An 18407-nucleotide genomic window follows, 5' to 3' on the forward strand; every position below is an offset into this window, starting at 1 on the left:
TAAAATTAACTTCTTTACTCTTTCATGGTCCGCCTAACTCCCCCTCGACCAGAATGCACGTTCCTTAAGAGCAAAGTTCACGTCCACCTCCTCCATCCTGGTGTTGCCAATGCCAGGCTCACAGCAGATCATCGTGGATAATCAATCAATATTCATGTAGTGTTCATGAATATTGAAGGGAGTTTACAAGTGCACAAATACTTTAGCTTTCCGTACCCAGTCTTCCTTTTCACATGGAGTTGGCTATGCTATCTAAGGCGCCCAGGTTACAAAGTATCCAACTATCACTGTGCGACTGTGGTTATTCCTTTGCTCATTCATTCACGATGTATTTATTGAACACCTATCATGAGCCAGCCGTGTGCCAGGCATCCCTGCCAAGAATTCAATGGTGAGCAAAACAGAGCGCCCACCTCATGAGCTTTTGGTCCATCGGGGGCAGTGGGGAAACAGATACTAATGGAAGAGCTATACAGCTATGCAGTTACAACCCTGATGAGTGCCATGAAGGAAAAACTCAGGCAGGGCTTCTGAGGAAGTAATGTTTGGGTTGAAATCCGAAAGATGGATTAACTAGGTGGCTATCTAAATGAACTTGCTAAAGAGTGATCAGGGTTAGAGGTAGGAACAGAGTTAGGGGTGGAATAAGGATAAGGGGAAGAATAGAGGAAGGTTAGAGAAGAACTTTTCCAGAAAAGTGTGCGTGTATTATAGGGATCAGATGGATGTGGACCAAGAGTGAGTTGACGGCTGCCTAAATGAGGGTGGAGACAAAAAAAAAATTGGAGAACAAAGGACAGATTGGGGGTAATTTAGGAGGTAAAGTGGCAGGACTTGGTTTGTCCTTCAAGGGTTGTCTATCTCGTGGCTGGGGCACTGACTCTGGCCTTCTCCTGGGCTGGTACCTTTGGGGCCCTTCATGACCAGCAACCTGGCCTCCAAAGGTGGAAGCAGCCACTGAGGAGTCCAGGTACACGTGCCGAGTAGGGACGGCAAATGGGTGAGGTGAGGCCCAGGGGAGCACCCGCCTCAGTCGGCAGCAGGGTTTCGGAACCTGGATTCAGGACTCAGGTGAGAGGATTCCTGGAGCCCTTGCATAGATTACTGCGGGCAGTGAGGTGTTGACGGGAGCTCACAGTGGTGCCTATGAAGGAGATCAGTCATGCCCACGAGCACCCGCACTTCACAGGTAACTGTTGCTCTATACATTGCTACCTGTAACCGGCGCAGCTATAAAAGGAACGCAGGAAACAATTGGCCCCGAATAGGAACACCCTGGGTTTTCTTCCTGCTCTTGATCAAAGAAAGACTCCAATGAAAGGAGAAAAAAAAAACTAATTAAAAAGTTAAAACCTTATGTAATGAAATTTAAAAGAAAACTTTTGAAGCCAACAAGCAACCATGGGCAATGCTTCAAAGGGCCCAGAATCAATGTTTGTCAATAGCAGTTTTGCCTCCTTTAATTTATTTTTCATGAATGTAAAGCGTGATGTTATTAGGAGCCCATCCATGCCTTAATTCTGTTTGAGATTTGGTGAATCCGAACTCTATTAACATTCTGTTCAAATCGGCAATGTCAGAGGCCTGTGGCAGGAGTTTCACCCTATTAGGGCTCTCACCCTGTGGCTGGGATGCCAGGGAACCATCGGGCCTTCTGCGCTGAACACTCAGCAGCTACCCCCTCACCCCCAACCCCGGGAGCCAGGGGCACTTTGCTGCTTTCTCTCCAGAAAACAAACCACCCCCATGGCTCAGCCCAGCCCCAAAGTTACCATTTGTTTAATCAAGATAGTTGGTTTGCAAAACATTAAACATTAAACAGTATTTGACGCCTAGTTAATAATTTGCATCCTCTTCATTTGTTCCTGAATCCTTGGAGACTGACACTTTCCCCCCTCAAGGCACAGACAAAAAAAGAAATTGTTTTTAGAGCAAAACAAGAGTTCTTACACTACAAAGATGTTTGCCAGAATGTCTGATCTCCATGTTCTGCTGTTAATGTTTCTGGCGGGAAAGACAGTCTTCGGGGTAAGTGTTCTTTTCAAATATCTGTAGTTGAGAGACTCTGAGGTTATTAGGAGGACCAAACCAGCTGGGCCAGGAGTGATGAGAAACTTTAGTCGTGAAAGGCTGGTGCCGCCAGGTGGAATAGGTCCTGATTTCAAGGGCTCATGCAGGCCTGGCATGTTGGTTGCTGTTAAGGGGCCAGTTCCATGAAGCCATGCAATTGACATGAGCCCTCTTGGAGCAGAGTCTCCACGAACACCTTCCAACTAAGGAGATCAGAGCAAGAAGCTCTGCTAAGGCAGCGTGTTGTGATCTGGCGTGGATCTCAGAGATCCCTCTGGGAAGCTGCCGAAAGCTACAAGCTCTCTCTCTGTAAGTGCCAACACACATACCACGTCCTCCAGCTACTTCAGGTGACGCTAGGGTAAGCATCCCTGTGCTTTGGCTCTAGAGGAGAATCCTGCTGGCAACAGGTTCACTTAGATGGATTAGATTTGGAGAGAAGCTTTGTGGGCAGCACTTTTTCTCCCATCACCCTGTAACCGTGGCTGTAGTGAATGGATCAGAGAGGAGCAGGGGCCCCAGGAAGGTCATGGTGAGAATGGAAGGAAAGGGACATCAGGGGTTCTCACGTGGGGGACTCAAGACATCCGGGAGCAGGTGAGTTGTGGAGGTGTCGGCTCCTGCTGTGTGCTGTTGTGGTCCAAGAGTGTTAGCTGGGTCTCTGCGGACATGTGAGAGAGGGCCTTCACCAGACCTCGCGTCTCTTGGTTGGGTTGGAGGTGTGAGTGTGGGCTTGGGAGCCCGGGTTTGAATCTCAGCTTTGCCGCCTTCTAGCTGTGGAACAAGTAACAAGTGACATCATCTCTGTGAGCCTCAGCTTCCTCAAACCTAGTGATAATCTCCCCCAGATTTGGGGAGGGTCGAGACCGATTAAATGGGGTAATGTATGTGGCTTTCAATAAATGTTAGCTCTTTTCCCTTGAGATTTCCAAAGTGAATACGAGTTCTCTATAAAAATCAGAGAATGCGCCCCTTTGTTGGAGTGGAGGGGGTTTGAATAGAGAACAAGAAAGGGGTGAGAACTGAAATAACAGTCATAACCTATTTATCTCATTAAATACCTTTGTATCTTATTTTCCATTTCACTCCATAGAGATTTTCCTGCAGGCAGCAGATTAAATTCCAGGTTTTCTGATTAGCACGCTTTAAAAACAACAGCTTCTCCTCCCCTTTTGGTCAACGGTACTCAGACATCTACCTTAGTTCCATATTAAGCTGGCAATGACTCACCTCTGGAAGAGTTTTCTTTTCCAGAGATGACGTGTGTGTGTGTGTGTGTGTGTGTGTGTGTGTGTGTGTGTGTGTGTGGCTACAATGACCGGTTGTTATCAAACCCCCTACATCACTGATTGTTGTTGGATGTCTGGGGCCAAGATCCTGCAGAAATACCGCATGTCTAGAGAAAAGCAATGGAAACTATCAGAGGTTCACAAGGGACCCGGTGAAAGTACCAGTCAGAAAGAATTAGATCCTAAAGTTTGCAGGCAAGGAAGAGAGTGGATGCAGTCTGTTTGAAATTCACCAAAAGGTATTGCTCGCCCCAAATCCCTTTTTTACAAGCCCCAGTGAAATTTTAGGGTTAGCGATGAAAATATAAGTCAATAATGGATAAAAGAGAAAATACGAGAGATAGCCTTTAGGCAATGAGATTAGTCAATTCCAAAGAGGGGATTCAGGGCTTTGGAATGTTCTCTTACTCCAGATGTGTGCCAGACAGGTGGTCGGGAGGGCAGCTTGTGTCCCATAGGCCAGTACACAGACATCCAGGGGAAAATGACCAGTTCACTCAGATGTCTAGAGAGTTTGAGGCAACACCAGGAAGGAAGGGGCCACATAGCCTGATGGACAGGGTGGCCTCTCCTGCCCCATGTAGCTAAAAATAATAACCACCTGCTACCATTTGATGAAAACTCCTGTGTGCCAGGCTCTGTGCTTTTGACGTCTTGGTCTTTGGGTCCTCCAGAAGGACCCTAAGAAATAGGTACTGTTACTGATCTCAGTTTACAGATCAGGAGCTGGGTAATGTGTCCTCAGGTCACAAAGCTGGGAGGTGGCAGAGCTGAGTCCTAGACTATGGCTGGTGTCCATCTGTCTGGATAAGGTCTCTTGCCTGGGGCCCTGGCTAAGGACGAGATTTCTTTGGTCCATATAGCTTCAGGGCATTGTCTTTCCTGTAGGGATGGGAGGCTTTTAGACCAGGGGCCTCTTTCCTGGGTGGAGTGTAACAGATTCCATGTGCCTCTGAAACTTTAAAGCAAAGGGTCTCTGATTGCTGCCCATTGGAAAGGTGCCTGGAGACCCTCCCATGAGCTCAGATCATGCAACAAAAATTATGAAGACTTCTCTGTAGGCTCGTCTTTAACTTAGGTTTTCATTCAGATATCCACGATCCGAAAAAGTGCAGTCAAATATAGTTGTCATGGATTCCAGGGAATCCTCTTAGTGCCTTCCTGGTCTGGTCTAGATTTGTTTTCCTTACCTGTCAGTTTTGAACACCTGTCCCCAGCACAGTCTTGTATTGTTATTCCCATTTTTTGAAGAAGAAACAAGCCCAAAGACGTTGAACTAACTTCCCAGCCAGGACAAAGACCCAGCTCCGTCCAATTCCTTGTCCATCACAGGAGGCCTGCTCAACTGTATGTGCCCCGTCCCCAGGGCTTGGATATCTCTTCTTGCTGTGGTTCTTAGGGTGATTTGAGGTGCCACTGGCCTCAGCCATAATGTAGTTTGACCTCTTCTAGGGTCATAAGCCAGAGGACAAGCTTGTCGGGCCCGCCCTGCTTATCTCAGCCCATGCGCAACAGCGGCCTTACAATTAAAATGCATGTTTGCTCCCATTTCTAAGCTTTTTAAACCCTAGAGTTTAGAGTCCAAGAACTCTAGAACTCCAGAATCCTCCTAGATAGAGAGTCACAAAAATGTCTGCACAGACCAGAGGTTGCAAATTGGTAGCTTGGGGTACATCCTGCTCACAGCCCGAGTTTTATTTGGTGGGTAGGAGTTCAGCCTGAAGAGTATTTTCATTTCCTTTCAATTGCCTGGTGACATCTGAGAATCAGAACATTTCACATAACAATACAGATCCCCAGCTTTTCTTGAAAATCAGGCATTCTAGTGACACAGGCTCCCATTCTTGCATGGCACAAAGGGGAGAAGGAACTATTGCTTATTAGAAGCTGAATTAGAAGCTTATATTAGAAGCCTCCCAGATCCCACAGGCCCCAGCACCCTCTCTTTCTGACACCCTCTCTGCTTGACAGGTGTACACTATCTACCTCATTCTACCTTGGAAAGAGAGAGGCAGAAAGAGAAAGAAAAGGAGAGAGAGCCTGCTTGTCCGGTTATTGTTTAGCAACCCTGTGGAGGCTGAGGGATTAGAGCCAATTTTGGATGGTCAGGTAACAGGGCTCAGTGTCTGATTAATTCAAGCATCCACATCTACCTGGCCCCCAGGACCAAACAAGGCCATGGATGGGATAACACGAACCACCTTTTTCAAAGTGTCGATGCTCTGGAATGTCAGAGTCTCTTTCAGGCCTAGGAGACATCACTTCCTCTTGCTGTAACCCATTCAGAGTCTTCTGGAAAAGAGAGGGGCTGAATTGCACTGCATGTTCTTATAGATTTTTAAGAAACCTGGTCCTAAGCACAAGTCCATCTCATTAGCTTTGGCGGTGTACACTGGTATTTAGGGAAATCAGGTCGCAGGAAATCGCATGTGTATGTAGGCACAGATATATTTATATTTTCAATTCATTAGAGTTTCCTAAATGCAAAAGCAATTCTGCTGTCACAGAGAAACAGCATGGCAGAATATTCGGCAGCCGGGATTTTAAATAAAACATGCTTTTTCTTCATAATTAATATAACAAGGTTTCCTGGCTTAGGACTTGGCAAAGATCCCAGGAAAAATGAGGGGAGGGGGTTGGTGTGACGTGCTTGTGACCTGATGAACAAATTCGAGGAAGAGTTTGTGCTGAGTGAGCTCCCCTCAATCACTTAATAATTTGAAAAAAAAAATTCAAACTCATTGACAGCAGTGGCTAATCATAATCATAATCATAGCAGCAAGTATTTATTAAGTTTATCAAATCTTTACCATATGTCAGGTATTGTGTGCTTATTATCTCATGTAAACTTCCCAACAGCCCTATGAGTTAAGGACCACTGTTATCCTCATTTTACAGATAAGAAACTAAGCTTTACAGAAATTAAGTAATCTGTGCAAATGGCCTGCCCGCGAGGTTACAGAGCTGGAATTCAAACCCAGGTCTGCCTGATGCCAGTTCCATGCTCATAACCACTGTGTTAGAGGTTGCCATGCCGGGCACTACCCCGAAACGACTGGGACTCTCAATGTGGAATGGAAGGTGTCCAGGGGGACAGTGGCCTCAGACTCCAGTTTCAGGCAGGAGGAAAAGCCACTCCCATCTGGAGGCTCCTTCAACAATCCCCAGAGCTTTTCTTTCCAACACCAGAAGGATCAAGTCTTGCTAGATGGAAACCCACTAGCTCAGTGCTTTCAAAACTTTAGTCATGAATGAATCCATCTTCAGAAATTTTGCCAAAGCCCAGACTAGTTTCTTAATACTTTTGTTGAACAGACTCATTTTTTGTCTACCTCGATAGATATATTTTTAAAGGAAACCATCACTACTATAAATGGGAAAATCAAAGAAGATGAAACAATGCCATTGATTTCTAACCGGCTGCAGCTGTCACGCTAAAACGCAGAGCTGACGCCTGCTTTCTCCTTGTTAGGAGCAAGAGGTAGAGGGGAGGGACTTACCAGGGCCACCCCAGTCTGTCTTTGTGATGGGATTGGAAGAGATGACAGTAAAACTGAGAAGGGAATGACTCTGTCACGCTGTGTTTTGATGTGATGACTCTCCCTGGCCAGGCACCACCCAAATCAGCTTGGGTACCAGCAGCGGTTCATGTCCCACAACAGAGAAAGCACAGAAGTAAAGACAGCTTCAGGGGTGGAGTTGGTTCCCATCAATGGGGAAGTTACTTTCCTGAGAACCGACTGGCCAAGGAGGTGAATATGGGGCTTGTGCCCATGTGGTGGGCCTCAGACTCCACCCCCACAGGCCCTTCTGTTTCTTTTTTTGTACACCTGCCTTTTCAAAGGGTTTTGAAGTGCATGATCACATCCAGAAATGAGTGTTTGTTTTTATCCAGTCTCCTTATCCTGGATGGTCTCACCATCAATCCTTCAGCCCCCTCCCCACAAGTCCTGGGATGAGCCATCCGTACGAATACTTCTCACTAAGTGCTTACCTGAAGAGTAACCCACTGCAAATGCTGTGCTCTCCCTGAGCAGACAAATCCCCCTGAATCAAACGTCAGGTTGGGTAAGGGAATTCTTTATTTTATCACTGGGGAAACGAGGCACAAAGAGATTCAACAATTTGCACGGGAGCAAAGATAGACTCACCTGTCTCCTTGGCCAGGAGCTTCAGGCCCAAGAGAGGTAGAATTGAAGTGTGGCCAACGGCAGAGTGAGCTGGGGGCTGATTGAAAATGCATGTTCGGGGCCCACTCCAGGCCCATGGGAGCACAACCTGCAAGTGGGGCCCAGGGATCTGAATTCTTATCAAACGCTCCCCAGATAAAAATGGAAATTCCCAGGGTCTACAAACGGGACTCTCCTCTCTGCCCTGCCCCGGCCTTGCTCGCCGCATGAAGCTGCAGTCCAGTCTCCAGTTAACTGGGCAGAGGTCTGCACAGGTGGCTCTGAGCCAGGCACAGGTGATCAGCCTCACAGGGAGGCGACCCGGCCTTGAATTCCTCCCTGGCCCAATCCACTCGCGTCCTTACAGGAGCCACGTCACCCTGCTGGGCCTGAGCTTCCTCCTTTGCACATAAAGGGTCGAGGCCAGCTCCTCTCCACAGTGCCTCCTGGCTCATCGCTGCGGTCCTGTGAACAGCTTCATCCAGGCCCTCGAGAAGGAAACCACCCACAGGGACCACTGGCTGGTGCCTCTCCTTTGACCTCTGAATTTTCCCGTTAGAGCCGTTCCTCCTCACCCTGAGCTTCAGATTAAAGCAAAGCCACAGGGAAGCTGCCGATCCTGGGACAGCGTCGCACAGCTTGTGCGCTAAAGCAAGGATGAGATTCCTTGTGACTACAAAGGACTGAGTGGCACCGCCTCATACCTGCTAGGATGCCTAGAACCTTTTAAAAATGGAGGGCTTCCCCGGTGGCGCAGTGGTTGAGAGTCCGCCTGCCGATGCAGGGGACACGGGTTCGTGTCCCGGTCCGGGAGGATCCCACATGCCGCGGAGCGGCTGGGCCCGTGAGCCATGGCCGCCTGAGCCTGCGCGTCCGGAGCCTGTGCTCCGCAATGGGAGAGGCCACAACAGTGAGAGGCCCGTGTACCGCAAAAAAAAAAAAAAAAAAAAAAAAAAAAGGAAAATAACAAGTATTGGTGAGGATGTGGAAAAATCAGAACCCTCATTTATTGCTGGTGGGAATGTAAAATGGTGTAGCCACTGCGGAAACAGTATAGCGGTTTCTTAAAAAGTTAAACGCAGTATTACCATATGACCCAGCAATTCTACTTCTGGTACTGGCCCAAAAGAATGGAAACCAGGGGATCAAACAGATATCTGTACATCAATGTTCACAGCAGTCTTATTCATATAGCCAAAAGATAGAAACAACCCAAGTATCCACCAACAGATGAATGGATAAACAAATTGTGATATATAATGGAATACTATTTAGCCATAAAAAGGAACACATTTTTGAGATATGCTACAACGTGGACAAACCTTGAAAACATTATTCATAGTGAAATAAAGCCAGTCACAGAAGGACACGTAATGTATGACTCCACTTATAGGAGGCACCTAGAACAGGCAAAGTCATAGAGACAAAGTGGAATAGAGCTTACTACGGGCTTGGAAGAGGAAGGAAGAGAGTCGTTGTTTAATAGGTACAGAGTTTATGTTGGGGATGATGAAAAAGTTTTGGCTATAGACAGTGGTAATGGTTACGTAACATTGTGAATGTAATTAATGCCACTGAATGGTATACTTAAAAATGGTTAAAATGAAAAATATCATGTCGTATATATTTTACAATTAAAAAAAAATGACTGAGGCTTTGCACATCTCATGACATAGCTTTTTGCAGGAGGGGCCAGAGTGGGAGGTTGTTGTGAGGCAGCAGTTGGGATGGTGCCTGGGATACTGGCAACCCCTGTCCTCTGTCACCTCCGCCTCTCACCCTAACCTTGAGCTGTGTCCAGCAGTGGGGACTGGCTCTGCTGAGCTGCGCAGTCCTGTCCCTGGCTTGCCTTCCAGCCCAGCAGCCTCACCCTCACCTGGCCACAGTGCAGAGTTCTCTCCTCCCCAGCTACCTTTAGGAGCAATGCAAATCTTTTCCTGGTGTGCAGTGACATCTGGTCTACCACCCGGTCATGGCAGAATAACTGCAGAGAAAGAGATGGCTGGAATTTGAGTCCCAATGTCTTACTTACCAGGTGAAAGATTTTTCTGCTATTGGTTCATTCTAAGTCAAGCTTCTAGCCCCAAAGGTCAGGTCTAGCCCCACTTCTGCCCTCTACTGCTTCCCAGTCCTCTGAGAATATTTCCTATCAGTTAATTCCTGGAACCCATCAAGGCAGATTTTAGCCTCTGCCTTTTTGTTTTGTTTTCAAGAAGGTCTAGAATTGTGAAAGGTGGAGGAAGAACCTGAGTTGAAATAATTACTAGAATACAGATAGGACAGAAGAGATTAGACCTCAACTCCCTCCACCCTCGAGGAGATTACACTGTAAATCAGGAAGACTCCGAAGCAGGATCCTTCTCTCTGCCCCTCCCTGCCTTGCCCACCAACCACCTTGAGCCTAGAAGACACCAGATCGTGAGACACGCTGCCTGGTGACTGGGCTGGGGGGTGGGATATGAACATTGCTAATAATTTGCTTCTAACTGGGGAAGGCCAAAGTCCTGAGCCACGGGTCCACTGTGGAAGCCCGATTGTAGATGGACCAGCAATTGCATCTAGAGAGGTCTCTCTGAATCTATTGCAAAGCAGCTACCTTTCCATGTGCAAGAAGCTGCTATTCCCAGCCCTCTAAGAGGAGCCGAGGCAGCTGTGACCCCTCATCCCTGGTGAGACTGGGAATAAATGTGGTAGACGAAACAGGCAGTGGCTCGTGTGCCTTCTGATCTGGGTGAAGATGTTTGCTGAGATGTGTTTGTCACAGTGGACTGGCTGAGGCTGCAGATGACTTTGTCCCTTCCCCAGATGTCCATGGGACCTAGTGGCCCTCTCTGTGTCTTCCCAGGCCTGGGCAACTCTGGACAAGATTTTCCCAAAGGTTTCCAAGAATAAGGACCCAATCTCTTCACCGGGCTCCATGTCCTGCTTCTCTTAGCATTAAGTAGCTCTCCCACTTCCTTCTCCATCTTTTCAACACCATGTTTGCAGGCTGTGGGTCCCTCATCCCTCACAGCAATGGCTCTGGTGTTAGACTGGCTCTTTTCTGGCCTGGCTCTATCATTTACTAGCTGAGTTATTTTGGGCAATTTAATCTCTGCAAATGTGTCTTCTCACCTCTAAAATGGGCATAATTATAGTACTTCAATTATCAAGGATTCTGTGCAATAAAAGAGACAAAACGCACATACATCATTTAGCACAGTCCTTGGCAACTGTCGGGTCCTAATAAACGCGAGCTGAGATCACAGCTGTCCCTTCCTGCGCCTCTTCCTACTTCTTTTGCATCAATGACCTTCTATTTAGATTTGTAAGTCCCAGGCATAGGAGTTCTTACTTCCCTGTCTCTTTTGAAAACTGGAATGGAATAATGGGATGAAAGGAGGCAGATATTGTGTCTATCCATCCCCCTCAGCCCCCCGCCATCATCCAGGTTAGTTTCAGGATCCAGGTATACGGCATAAATCACTGGCTATTGTCCTAGCCTTTCCGGTTTGGTCCCCCAATATCCAGCCTGGTGTTTGGGCTGCCGGTGTCCACATTTCACCACAGCCTCTTTCTGAGGGTGGATCCAGTGATCCACAAAATGAGTGGGTCTGCTTCCGACCCCTGGGACACCCTGACATGCAGCCCAGGCTGCACAGCTGGGCGGCAGCTGCTTCAGACCCCCTGAGAGCCTGTGGGATCTGAAGGTGCCCCCAGGCCAGGAAGGTCCTGTTTTCTTTCTGTTTGCTTTCCGTCTGAGCCCCAGCTCCAGCTCCAACTCCTGGGAAGGGCACGTCTGCCACCTGCTGGCTGTGGGCAGCGCAGCACCGGACTCTCCCTCAAGTTCCAGTTTCCAGCTAAGATTTGGGGGTCTCGCCCTGGCTCAGGTCCTGAAGGGCTGGATGAAGACAGGTAGAGAGTGACGGGCCCTGACGTCCACACAAGCTTTATGGAGGGAGGATGAGGCAGGCAAAGGACCAGGACTGGCTGTGACGAGGGAGAGACTGAAGGAGGTGTAACATTTGTCCTCAGGGTCCCCTCATGCTTCTTCTCTGTCACCTGCCTGCCACTCATGCCCAGAGGTGTCAACGTCAGCTGCTCCCTGTTCAAGCACCCCAGCCCCAGAAACACCCTAAGACCTGAACCTGCCCTTCTTCTGCCAACTCCGCCTGCCACTACCAACCCCCACCAAACAAAATCCCCACCCCTTGTCTATTTCCTGCAGAAACAGGGCAGGGCAATAGTGATGCATTTAAATAGTCACTGTCCAGACAACAGATGGCTTCTATCCCTTTCTTTTCTTTTTTCCTTTTTTTTTTTTTTTTTTTTTGCGGTACGCGGGCCTCTCACTGTTGTGACCTCTCCCGTGGCGGAGCACAGGCTCCGGACACGCAGTCTCAGCGGCCATGGCTCACGGGCCCAGCCGCTCCGTGGCATGTGGGATCTTCCCGGACTGGGGCACGAACCCGTGTCCCCTGCATCAGCAGGTGGACTCTCAACCACTGCGCCACCAGGGAAGCCCCCTCTCCCTTTCTTTGCATGACTTTCTCCCCCACAACTTTTTATTCTGTAATTTGTCAAACCTCCAGAAAACTGGAAAGAATAATTCACTGATTATCATTCACCCAGATAGATGCAACACAGAACCTTTGCCATAGTTGCTTTCTGCCATGATCTCTTATGCATTGGGGAAAAACCCAAACGAACTTTTTGGCCAACCCGATATATACATTTGTTTTGTTTGTTTGTTTGTTTGGTTGGTTGGTTTGCTGAATCATTTGCACCTAAATTGCAGACATCTCCCTCCCTACTTCAGCGTCTTCTAAGAATAAGGACGTGTTCCTACAAAACCACACTACCATTATCACTCTCAAGAAATTCAACACTAACGAAATAATACTGACATAAATCTATATTCAGACTTCCCAATTGTCCCAATAATATCCTTTAGGGCTTTTCTTTTCTTTTCTTTTTTTTAAATCTAGGATCCAATCAAGGACCCACGCTGCATTTAGTTGTCAGGTGTCTCTAGCCTCATTTAATAAAGAACAGTCTTCCCATCTTTTTTGCCTTCTATGACACTGACGATCTTGCAGAGCCGAGGCTGGTTATTTTGTAGAAAGCCCACAACTTGGGCCTCTCACGTTCCTCATGAGTAGATTTAGGATAAGCATTTTTGTCCAGAATGCTACACGTGGATGTTGTGCCCTATTGTGCGTACATCACGTCGGGATGCTTTCTTTCCTTTTACCATTTTACCCAAAAATGACTGAGGAGGCTACAGTAAAACAGAAAATTAAAACTTCTGCGGAGGGTAGAGGAAGCAAATATACCAAACTGCCTAGACTGGGTATGAGGAAGATACATCACACTGACGGCCGCTTCCTGGTCACCGAGACCCACCCAAAGGGAACCCTGTCAGGAGCTAGAACTCTTGTTTTCCAAGTCAGAGGTCAGCAAACTTGGTCTGTAAAGTACCCGATAGGAGATATTTGGGATTATACTCTCTGTGTCAACAAACGCCCTGCAGTTGCAGCACAAAGGCAGACACAGGCAATGTGTAAGCAGGTGGGCGTGGCCATGTTCCAATAAAACTTTATTGGCAAAAACACAACTGCCAGGTTCGGCTCAGGGACCTTTGTTTGCTGACATCCGATGTAAGTGAAAGAAAATATTCCAGCTATTAAATAGGTAAAACTTTCTTTTTCTGGTAAGTACTGCATTGTAAAAAAAACAAAAAACACTACCACCACCACCAAAAACACTATTCCTATCATTATTTACTTTTTTATGCAAAACTTTTTGAGGCATGCCATGTGCCCAGCACCGGCTCAATATTGGGTAAATACCTCAGAGATGAAACATACAAGAGCCTCCACTTTCTTGTGAGGGCAGAGTTTGATGTGAGAGACAGATAACATGCAAATAAACATACAAAACTACAAGCTGTAATGGGGACCATGGAGGAAATGAATGGGTGCAGAGACAAAACAATGGGGGCATGTCATACTGATAGGGGAGTCAGGGAAGTGACATTTAAGCTGAGACCCAGTGATGGTCATTGGAGGGGTTGGGTGGAGAGCTTTCTAGGCAGAGGGAACAGCAATTGCAAACGGCCTGAGGTGGAAAGAGCTTGGCTAGTGTCATTTTGAACCTAGGTGTGGCTGGAGGTTAGTAAAGAGCGGCAGGAGAGAGGGGTATGGGAGGAGGTTTACAGGTCATAGTTGGTGTTTGTACTTTATTCCAAGAACAGTGGGAAGTAATTGGAGAGTTTAAGCATCTGTCCATCTCCAACCTTAAGGAACTGTCACCTGAGACAATCGCTAGACTTGGGCGTGAATCCGAATCCTCTCACGGCTGTGTGACCTCTGAGCCTCAGTTTTCTCACCTGTGAACAGGCTGATAAAGCCTCTTCATAGGGTTGTTAGAAGAGTTAAATGCAGCAATGTATAGTCGGCCAGAGGAGATGCACATGCTGATCACTGTACCTGACAAGACGGTCAGCACCTGGGCGGCCAGGTTCCAGCATGGAACAGGTAAGAGCAAGCACTACACATCCCCCCTGGGGAGAAAGAGTGACGCTTTGGAGCACTCAGCCAGCACAGGAAGAGCGGGGAGCATCGTCAAATAGGCCCCAGCCCCTCTCTCTCCAATCCACGACACCACCGCTCCAGCCATCAGGAAGTACCCCGTGCTCCTGTGCCCCAGCTGTGACTCCGAGAAGGCTCCTTTCAGCTCGCAGGAGCTCAGGAAAGCACCCAGCCTGCTCAGAGGACTCAACCTTGCTCTGCTCTGTGTCATTTTGTTTTTCAGTTCTCCCTCCTGTCTTTACTCACCGACCCGGACCCAGGTGAGTGTGCGGACCCCCTTGGGGCTTCCAACCCCACAGGCTGGTTCTGGGATGGAGAAAAGGGGGCCCGGACATGCGAGTGTGGATGTGACCTCAGGGTTCCAATGGTTCAGAAGTGTCACGGACCGCTTTGAGGATCTTCCCAGAGAAATGCATTCCTGGGTATTTGTGTGTCCACACACACACACACACACACACACACACACACACAGTGCTTTACACAATTTTGAGTTGCCTGTGGACATCCCTGATGTCCAGTCTCATGACCCCAAGGGAAGAATTGCTGAAGCCATTAAACCCCTTCATTTTATGCAGAAGGATACTGCGGCCCAGAGAGGGGAAGCAACCTGCCCGAGGTCACACAGCCCATTAGTGTCTGAAATGAGACCAAAAGGCCAAGGCAAAGTGAGGGTGTCTTGAACAATGGCTCCAGGAAGGCCAGCCCTGTGCTACCCCACTCTCTCCACCCACTTCGGTGGGGAGCCAGCCCCTCTGTGCTGAGAGGGTGGTGCTGTACAGGCAGCCCCCGGCTGGCCCACCGCTGCTGATGGCCTCTCACCAGCACCCCCACTGGGTTGCCCCTCCACCCGGTGTGTCTCCTCAATGTTCTTTCACACAGGCTCTTCTCTCACAGACACACCTGCCACCTCTCACCTGCCCCGCTTCCTCTGCCTGGTGCCCTCAGACGGGCCTGGGCTGAGCAGAGCTGCTCCTTCCTGCCACATCGTCCATCTCTCGGTCTCTGTCTCTGGGTCTGAGTCTCCCTCTGCTGCTCTGAGGCCCAAGGGAGAAAACTCCACTGATTATTTCACTGGGGCAGAGGACACATCCCCCACTGGTAACGACCTGCGTTGGTCACCCACAGAGGACAAGAGCCAGGCACATGGAGATCACAGTCGCGTCTAAACATTGGATCAAGGGTCTCTTCGGAGCAAAGAAGGTGATAACTGGGTCAAATTCAGCTTGACAGTCAATATTCTCTGGCAGCAAAGCCCTGGATGGGCAGACAGATTTGTGCCGGCTCAAGGCAAGCGATGCTTGGAACTTGTCCTGCCCTGCACACTCAGGGAATGTTTGTGGAATTGGATAGAAATGTACATGAGCGTGGTGTGGGGACTGGGAAAGGATCTGTGTCTTTCCCCAAAGCAAAGGAGAGTGTTGAATTCAACAACATATAATTCAATTGCTTGGAAGAATCATATTTCAGGGGGCTCCCCCAGCTGGGCAGACCAGCAGCACACTTGGAATCCAGGGTGGGTCCAAGGCCAAGAGATGGGAAGAGATGCCCCCTCCCCAGCCTTCAGCGCGAACTTCTCAGGCACCACTGAAGGGGCTGCTTTGGTCTGGGTGCCCACGAGACAGAGCTTCGGAACTGTGGGCTTGCACAGAGGAAGAAACAGGACATCTAACACTCAAGGGACCTCACCCTCTTCAAGTGTTTGAAAAGCAGCCCCGGGCTTCCCTGGTGGCGCAGTGGTTGAGAGTCCGCCTGCCGATGCAGGGGTCACGGGTTCGTGCCCCGGTCTGGGAAGATCCCACATGCCGCAGAGTGGCTGGGCCCGTGAGCCATGGCCGCTGAGCCTGCGTGTCTGGAGCCTGTGCTCCACAACGGGAGAGGCCACAACAATGAGAGGCCCGCGTACCGCAAAAAAAAAAAAAAAAGAAAAGAAAAGCAGCCCCACCCGTAGTCCACCAGGTGGGCTTTGTGGGAGTTAACAGGAGTATTTACCTCAAGAAACTTTACTGCCACCTGCCAGAAAGTTGCAAAAGACATCTACAATGACTATGAGTTTATGACACCCTGGACTGTGCAGTGAACAACACGAACAAATGTATGCAGTGGCCCTACTGAACAGACCTCACAGAAAAGGGAGTGGATACATTCTTTGTGTCCATAAGGCCTTCAGCTTTAATCAAATAGATTGGAAAATTTAGGGTCAGATTTGATCTGCAAACAGGAAGAACTTCCTCATCATCATAGTTGTCAAAAAATCTGAATGGGCTTTTGGGCTCTTGAGTGGTAGTGAGTTCTCCATCACTGGCGGTATTCGAGCACAGGCTGAAAAGCCACTTAGTAAGGAGTAGAAAATGTGGGATTTAACATACTGAGATTCTGGGCTTTATAAGAACCCTGCCAAGGGCTTCTGATAGTTCGGTTAAGTAGATGAAGGGATCCTGGGACAGGCCACATGCATGCCCCCGAGTCCATCTCGAGGTGTTCTGTCAGCCTCTGGCTGTGGAACAGGGTGAGATGTAGTGGCTGGGTCTTTCTGCAAAGAGCAGGTTAGGTTCTAAAAACAGCCCTGTTCGCGTCTGATTTAATTTCACCTGAGGGTTGTACTTTGATGGAATTTGTCAGATTCCCCGCCGGCTTTGACAACAGTGTGGCCAGGGAAATGCTGTGCTCAAGTCCACGGGCAAGCTGCTACTGGAGTTGGTCTTGCTGGAGACAGTACATGGTGAGGGCCTGGCTGGAGCAGATGGGCCTGGGCCACAGTCCCCAACGGGTGGCAGAGGAGGTGACCATCAAACAACACAGACTCTGCCCATCTCCCCAAAGCAGGTGACATGACAGCCCACAGGCCTGCAGAAATGCCTCTTCAAAGCCAGCTAGATTCTGCCCAGCAACACAGGCTGAGCCCATCCATCAGCTGTCCTGACGCCTGCCAGCAAGGGTCTCTGCTGGGCTTGCCCTGTCAGCCAGAATGGAAGCATCAAATGCAGGCTGACAGGGTTGGGGTTTGGGGGAGGCCCTCGGAGGAACCGTCTGTGCCACAGTGATGGATGGTGCCAACAGGGACGGCATTCCAGGGATTTTTATTCTGTTCCACACATCTGGCAAGCTCTTTAACCCAAGCAGCTGCAAAACCCCATCCCAGGAATCTTGAGTTTTTCCGAGAGACCCCATGAATGGACCACGATAATCCTGGTTGAGGGACCTGGAGGATGTGACAAAAGAGATTTCCCAATGGTGTTACTTCCTGGAAGCCAAAACCCATGGAGTTTCCGGAAACACAAACCCACAAGAGGCTCCAGGGCTCATAAACTAGCAAACCAGACTTGGACTTAGGTAGACCTGGCTTCTGATACCATCTCCTTCTGCCTTAGTTTTTCCTTTTCTGTAAAATGGGAATAATAATACCTATGCTATAGAGGTTTTTTTAAAGTTAAATAAGGTTGTGTGCAACCACGTTTATTTTGTATAGTCACCAATACATAGAAAATACTCAGTACATAATAACCTATTATTTGGAATATTTGAGTTAACTCGGGATATTCTTTACCATTCTTCCTGATAAATTCTAAAAACAGACTCTTATAATTAGACAAATCCACAAGGGTTTCTTTTTATACCTGATATGAAATGCTTCTGACAGCTCCCCCATTCATCCTGCAAAGCTTTCTCCTTCTCTATAGCCTAGAGAAAATCTCAAGTAATCTGTATTGGAACCTGGAAAACTTTTTAAAAATCTACGAATGGAACCAAATTTCATGTCAGGCTGCATGCAGTCCCTGTGTCCCCAGGAAAACCCTTGGACAAATTTCTATACTCCTCTTGAGCTCATCAGACATTTTCTTCACTAAATATCTATGACCCAAATCTCAAATAGTTTTTTTTTTCCTGAATTCCCTGTTTACTCTGCACCAGGCAGACACCATCTTCACTGGCAGAGCTATGTGCCCACTGTGTGCCAGCCAATCAGAAGGAAGGGAGGCTTGGCCATAGAGGGAAAGGTTGATCTGTCCAACACATATATTAACAGCATATAGGGCTCTGTGCTGGGCACTGTGGGGTAGAAAGAGGAATGGACATGGCCCTTTCTCTTAAGAAACCAACTGTCTAGTTGAAGGAAAGAAATCAGATAGACCAAGTTAAATACAAAACTCAAGAGATGTGCCCTCTGAGATCCAGCCGTGAAACCTAAAATTCTGCAACCTCCTGGGCCACTGAGGAATTCTAGTATCTAAAATTCATATCCCACCAGCAACTCAATATTAAACCATGTGTGTTCATGTGTTGTTACTACATGATATGGTTGACTCTTG

At 48.2% G+C, this 18407-nt stretch overlaps 1 protein-coding gene across 1 annotated transcript in view; it reads left to right on the top strand.

The window, feature by feature from the left end:
- Window positions 1-1881: 1881 nt before the first annotated feature.
- The window catches only part of HABP2 (hyaluronan binding protein 2), a 36500-nt gene continuing 19974 nt past the window's right edge, over window positions 1882-18407 (top strand). The window contains exons 1-2 of the mRNA XM_082673070.1: window positions 1882-2028; window positions 14324-14360. Coding sequence (XP_082529196.1) covers window positions 1960-2028; window positions 14324-14360 — 106 coding nt within the window. The 5' untranslated portion in view covers window positions 1882-1959. The remainder of the gene's footprint in view (window positions 2029-14323; window positions 14361-18407) is intronic.

Source organism: Grampus griseus, assembly GCF_964374135.1.
Source record: "Grampus griseus genome assembly, chromosome: 16".
Taxonomy (NCBI): domain Eukaryota; kingdom Metazoa; phylum Chordata; class Mammalia; order Artiodactyla; family Delphinidae; genus Grampus; species Grampus griseus.